The following is a 6,816-nucleotide window of genomic DNA, read 5'->3' as shown; positions in this document are numbered from 1 at the left end:
TGACAGACTTTTTATCGTACCATTAATTTGGTCATCACTTTCCTTATACCTGTTACAAACCAGCCTTGTCATCCTGAGAATATCTCTGTGTTTGACCAGCAGTGTTATCTAAAAACTGAATTTGGGTGATGTATACATGTTGCATTATATGAAGTATTTATTTTCTGCCTTTATTGAATTTCCAGTCAGTCTCTGATTTCCAGGCTCTGATTGCCTCCTTCAACAGCCAGCCATTCTGCAACTTCTCTGAAAATACAGCTGGAGACATAAAACCATAAATGTAGACAGAAAACCATAAACCAGTCCATGGCCTGGGGGTTGGGGACCCCTACTCTAGATCTATCCATGTTGTTGCAAATGGCAGGATTTAGTTTTCTTTTTATGACTAATATTCCATCATGTGTGTATACCATATTTTCTTTTTTCAAATATGAATGGACACTTAGGTTGCTTCCATATCTTGACTATTATAAATAATACTGCATTGAACATTGAAGTGCATATATCTTTCCAAATTAGGGTTTTTCTTTCCTTCTGGTAAATACCCAGGAGTGAAATTGCTGGATCATATGGCAGTTATATTTTTAATTTTTTGGAAAACGTCCAGACTGTTTTCCATAGTGGCTGCACCAATTTACAATCCCATCAACAGTGCACAAGTGTCCCCTTTTCTCAATATCCTCACCAACACTTGTTATCTGTTGTCCTTTTAATAATAGCCATTCTGACAGGTGTAAGGTGGTGTCTAATTGTGTTTTTCAACTGCATTTCCCTGATGATTAGTGGTGTTGAAGATCTTTTATTGTGTCCGTTGGCCATCTGTATATTTTCATTAGAAAAATGTCTATTCAGATCCTTTGCCCATTTTTTTTTTTTTTAAATAAATTTATTTATTTATTTATTTTTGGCTGTGTTGGGTCTTCGTTTCTGTGTGAGGGCTTTCTCCAGTTCTGGCAAGCGGGGGCCACTCTTCATCGCAGCGCGCGGGCCTCTCACTGCCGCGGCCTCTCCCATTGCGGAGCACAGGCTCCAGACGCGCAGGCTCAGTAGTTGTGGCTCACGGGCCCAGCCGCTCTGCGGCATGTGGGATCTTCCCAGACCAGGGCTCGAACCCATGTGCCCGGCATTGGCAGGCAGATTCTCAACCACTGCGCCACTAGGGAAGCCCCCTTTGCCCATTTTTAATCAGGTTGTTTGTTTTATTGATGTTGAGTTGTATATGTCCTTTGTATATTTTGCATTTTTTCCCCTGTTGAATATATTGTTTGCAAGTATTTTCTCCCATTCAGCAGATGGCCTTTTCATTTTGTTGATAGTTTCCTTCACTGTGCAAAAGCTTTTTAGGTTGATGTAGTCCCATTTGTTTATTTTTGCTTTTATTTCCCTTGCCTGAGGAGACAGATCCAAAAAAAATATTGCTGTGTCAAAGAGCATACTGCTTATGTTTTCTTCTAGGAGTTTTATTGTTTCAGGTCTTACACTTAAGCCTATAATCCATTTTAAGTTTATTTTTGTATATAGTGTGAGAAAATAGTTGTTTCATTCTTTTACATACATACAGCTGTCTAGTTCTCCCAACCATTTATTGGAGAGGCTGTGTTTTCCCCATTGTAATATTCTTGCCTTTTTTGACATAGATTAGTTGATCATGTAAGTGTGGCCTCTTAAACTATCCTCATTTTTTAAAATTCTTTTTTCCATTTAGCTTGGGTGATTTCCACTGCTCTGGTTTCCAGTTCACAGATCCATTCCTCTGTATCATCTAATCTACTGTTGATTCTTTCTAATGTATTTTTTATTTCAGGTATTGTATACTTCAGCTCTGTTTGGTTCTTCTTTATATTTTCTAAGCCTTTGTTAAAATTCTCACTGTGTTGATGCGTTCTTCTCCTGAGTTTGCTGAGCATCTTTATGATCATTACTTTGAACTCTTATTGGGTAGATTCCTTATCTCCACTTCAGTTAGTTCTTTTTCTGAGGTTTTGGCTCGTTCTTTTGTTTGGAATATATTCCTCTGTCTCCTCATTTTACCTAATTCTCTGTGTTTATTTCTACATAGTAGGTAGATCAGCTATAGTTCTGAATATTAGAGAAGTGATCTTATGCAGGAGATGTCCTAGGGAGCCCAGCAGCACACTCTCCTCTGATCACCAGGGCTGTATGCTCTAGGGGTGCCCCCTGTGTGGGCTGTGTGGGCCCTTCTGTTTTGGTGGGGCTGACTACTGTGGGCACACTGGTAGGTGGGCTGGCCCCTGGCCCAGTTGGCTGCCAGGCCCTGCCTTGTGTGGTAGTTGCTGGCCTGCTGGTAGGTGGGGCCTGGTCCCAGGGCAGCTGGTTGTGGGGCGGGGAGTGGCGGTTCAAATTCTTGAGGGGCTGCTGGCTCCTACAAGTATTTCATAGTTCTTGTTGCTTTGTTTATTGAGCAATTGAGCATTACATGACTGGTGCATTATTCTTCTAGTGGAATCAGAACTCAAACGCACCTAAACATTGATGCAATGACCTCCTGGGCTCTTGACCAGCTTGTTTCATGTAGACATGTGGGCAGTGTTGGTGCTTGCACCTACCTCTATTTACTGCATTTCTGTGCATTGCTGGATATCAGGAGCACCTTGACCTCTGCAGAGGAGGGCTCGGCAGATGGAGAGGGTTGAGTCGCGGCCATGTTCCTACTCTCACTCCAGCAGCCAGCAAATCTCAGCTACCTGTCACTGACAGTACACTATGATCCCCTGCAGAAGCTCATGGCCACCATAGCTGCAACCCTGTCTTTCCTCATCCTTTCCCCAGTTGACCACATGTGTCTTGAGCTGCTAAAGTCCAGAGCCTGGGCAGGACCTGTGCACGGTTGGCTGGCAGCACAGTGCTGGCAGCAGCTCAGTCATCCCTAGCTCTGCTTTGCCAACCCAGCTTCTTGTTTCTCCAATAATTTGGAACATACAAGTTAATAACTTCTGAATATTAAACAGGATATGACTGCAAGAGATTTTCAGGGCAAGGTGATAGTATAGAACTAGCTAGGACAAGTTTTTTACATTAAATATAACAATGTAACAAAATGAACAAAAAGTAAAATTATACATATATATGTATACCAACTGGCCAAATGGGTGGGTCAACACTACATCCTATATTGTGAGGTATGTATGACTCCTTAAGTTTCATACTATGGATTTCTGTCATCATTTCTTAAATTTGAACTTATTCAATCCTTAAACTCTCTCTTGCTCTCTGTTCTTTTTTTCCTGGCTAATGTTATAACTTTTCCCATATATTACTTAGTAATTGTTCTTAGCCTTAAGTTTTGGGAGAAAGATTCTCTGATACCATTTCTTTCATTCATTTTTATTGGATGTCTCTTCTTTGTTATAATTAGCCATTTGGGGATCCACAAATGTTTGTGATTCTCATTAAGCCAATGCTCTTAACCTTAGAACAATTCTAAAACTAGTCAGGAAATAATGCAAGCAATAATATTTAAAAGCCGAAAGGGATTCTTGACCTTGGTTTGCTACCTCAACCAGAAGTATTAAATGAGTTTTAAAGTAGCTGTAGTAAAACAAGTGTAGCAATGAGTAAAGTTCAGTAATCATATTAATAAATCAAAGAAAATCTCAAAAATAGTTGTATTATCAGAATTAATTAGATTTATGCTAAAGATGTACCTATTGTTAATAAGGAAAGAAATAATATTTCAATAAAATATTCTAGAAAAATTGCCTTGCACTCTAACAGAAAGCAATTTAGATTCTCATATCATAGATCAAAAAAGGAAAAAAACTGCTAATGAAATACTGAATTTAATGTAAAAACAGGTGGACAAGAAAGGGCACTGAATACATGTAAACTCAAAAGAGGAATGAATGTGACTAGGGAGAGCCTTGGTTCTGTGTCCTAAACAGCCCTTGGAGAAATATACAAGGAACTGTCCAGGTCTTTGTACACCGGAAAAATTAAAAACAAGTGTCCATCAAAAGAATATGGCTATAATTTATAGAAAATGTATGTGTCAATGATTAGAGATATAAAATGATAAATAATGTAAATTACCAATATAAAATTAAAGGAAGTAGCAGATAAAAGAAAATGAAGCTTGATTGTAAAACTTGATAGAAAAAAGAAATTAAATTAGCAAGCAAATGGGTTACCATTGAAATTCACTACAAAGTGATATTAATTAGAACAATGCTAAATTAATTTTTAGCCAAATAAGCAATGTATTAAATATCTAACTAAGCAATTGTTTAAATCAAATAAGTTAGATATTAAAAATGTTCTTCTGTTTTGTGGCAGTTCATCCATTCTTTGAAAATGATTCTCGAAAAACATGAAGAAAAATGTGCATGGGCGTGTTAAGCCACAGTCTCCTCCACGTACCATCTTATTTCACTTCTCCACTTCACAAACAAAATTGTGAAGGTAATTGTCTATACACAATGCCCCTAATTCTCTTTCTTGTGTTTGCTTTTCAACCTACTCCCATCTAGTTTCTGTCTCATTAATTCTACTAAACCAGATCCTGCTAAGGTCACAGTGGCCTTTGTTTACAGGTCCGCTGGGATAGTTCAGTCCTCACCTGCCCTGCAAGCACCCCTCCTTCTTTTAAACACACTTCTTCCCTTCAGTTTTGTCTCCCCTGTTCATCCTTGTGTCCTTCTAACTGCACTGCCACTCTGCCTTAGTGCCTGTTGCAGACTCTCCTCTGTTCAACCTTTAATGCTGAGGGTCTGCAGGATTAGGTTTAGGGCCTCTTCTCGTTGTCCATTCTATTTATAAGTGACCGCATCCATCCCCATGCCCTCATTACCAGATACACAATAATTTCAAATTAATACCTCCCCCTTGGCATTTTTTTTTTGATTCAAGACCCATATTTCCCGCTGTCAATAAGACTGCACTCTTATGTCTTCCAGGCAGCTTAGAAAGGATATACTGTATAATATTATTTTTCCTTTCCAGCATCATTTGTACCTAAAACTTCCAGTGTGAGAAAATTATTTTCCTTTACTTCTCTTTGCAGTGTTTAATATACTTGAAATAAAATAAACAATAATACTGTTTTATGTCCTCTTCCCTGTAAGACTGAGAGTTTCAACACAGTAAAAACTGCATGTGCTTTATTCGCTTGTATTTCTTGATAGCAATTACACACACCATCTGTCATTTAGGTACTCAATTTATATGTATAATCTGAATGGAATGAATGAGTAAATAAATGTTACCATCTATTCTTCAATATCATTTACCAAATGAGGGTTTGAATTTAGAGTAAACAAACTCAAATTTTCTTTGTTAAGAATTTAATAAATAAAGTGCAAACTTAATAACATGAAATGAAAAACATGTTTTAAAAAGTTTAATACAATGTACAGATGAAATGTAATTTTATAAATAATTTCTAAACATTATAAATATGAGAGATGCAAGAAGGAATAGATAAATAAACAAACAAAGAATAAATAAATAACATCAGGGCAGTCATCGCTTAGGGCCTGATGACCCTGTAGCTGAATACTTTTATATATACTTGCTTATTACTACGAACAAGTAATGGCTGAACTAATGCAATAAATTTTGTGGCTAAAGCAGAAATAAGTCTTTTGAAATGACCAAAGATGAATGTGCAAGGGTGATGTGGCTTCTTAGTCAATGAGAATCATTTCAAGGTGATCCCAGGTCTCCATTCATAATTCTTAACCTTTCTTGCAAGGTGGTTGATGAAGACAAGGATCTCATGATTTCCACTCTGACAATTTCCCAGGCACAGTCACTGTATTTCTTCTCTTTCAGGTAGAGATGGATTCCCTGGAAGTACCTCTTCACGGCCAGTGTAGGGCCCGTCACTCCCAGGGCAGATTCTTCCTCTCCCATCGCCTGCACCAAGCAGGCGTCCAGGTCCTCCAGCTGCTGATGCAGTCCAGTGCGGAGTTTGTCCAGGAGGGAGGTGTCCCAGGCGGCAGAGGAGCGCTCTGTGTGGAAGAGGCGGAAGATCTGCTGGAGCATCTCGTGGAGGACAGAGGTGGCCTGGGCCTTCGGGAGCTGGCTGCCATCCACCATGTCCTGGGGGAAACCGAAGTCTTTTCTATCCTTCAGACAGAAGCTAGGGGAGATTCTCCTCATCTGGCCCAGAAGCATGAAGTTCTTCCTGCTAATCTGCACGTGGTTCTGAGACAGGTCGCAGCCCAGAGATCTACCAGGGCCGTAGCTGAACACCACCAGGGCGGTCAGTAGAGAGAGCACGAAGGCCATGGGGCAAATGAGGCTGCAGCTGGCTTGGCTGAGACAGGCGTCTGGGGGAACCTTGTGGGTAGGTTCTCTGATAACATCGTTTCTAAGTATGGCTTTTAAATAGGGAAGACAGTTTCCATTTTCTGAAAATTTCTCTCTACTTTCACTTCCAATTTGTGTTTTCATTTAGATATTTTCTTTTGACCTAAGAAGATGTAATCAATCTAAACTCTTAATTTACAATAGAAATTTAAGTTTCCCAGTAAACTTTGGATGTGTCAATCCAAAAGGATATCAATTAAATGAGAAACTAATTAAAGGCTGAAGTATATGTAGGTATGTAAAGATTCATGCACATACTTATGTACACATTTTATTATTTTTTTCTTTTTAAAATTTATTTATTTATTTATTTATTTATGGCTGCGTTGGGTCTTCGTTGCAGTACGCGGGCTTCTCACTGCGGTAGCTTCTCTTGTTGCAGAGCATGGGCTCTAGGCATGCGGGCTTCAGTAGTTGTGGCATGCTGGCTCAGTAGTTGTGGCTCGCGGGCTTAGTTGCTCCGCGACATGTGGGATCTTCCCGAAC

General features: G+C 39.3%; 1 protein-coding gene across 1 annotated transcript; it reads right to left on the bottom strand.

Moving 5' to 3' along the window:
* Nucleotides 1–5,661: 5,661 nt before the first annotated feature.
* LOC137769850 (interferon omega-1-like) lies at nucleotides 5,662–6,336 on the bottom strand. Its single transcript, XM_068551899.1, has one exon. The coding sequence runs from the start codon at nucleotides 6,247–6,249 to the stop codon at nucleotides 5,662–5,664; it is 588 nt and encodes a 195-aa protein (XP_068408000.1). The 5' UTR covers nucleotides 6,250–6,336.
* Nucleotides 6,337–6,816: the final 480 nt, after the last annotated feature.

Source organism: Eschrichtius robustus, chromosome 10 (genome assembly GCF_028021215.1).
Source record: "Eschrichtius robustus isolate mEscRob2 chromosome 10, mEscRob2.pri, whole genome shotgun sequence".
NCBI lineage: Eukaryota > Metazoa > Chordata > Mammalia > Artiodactyla > Eschrichtiidae > Eschrichtius > Eschrichtius robustus.
Note: the sequence above shows the minus strand (reverse complement) of the source record. Positions and strands in the feature narration are given on the sequence as shown.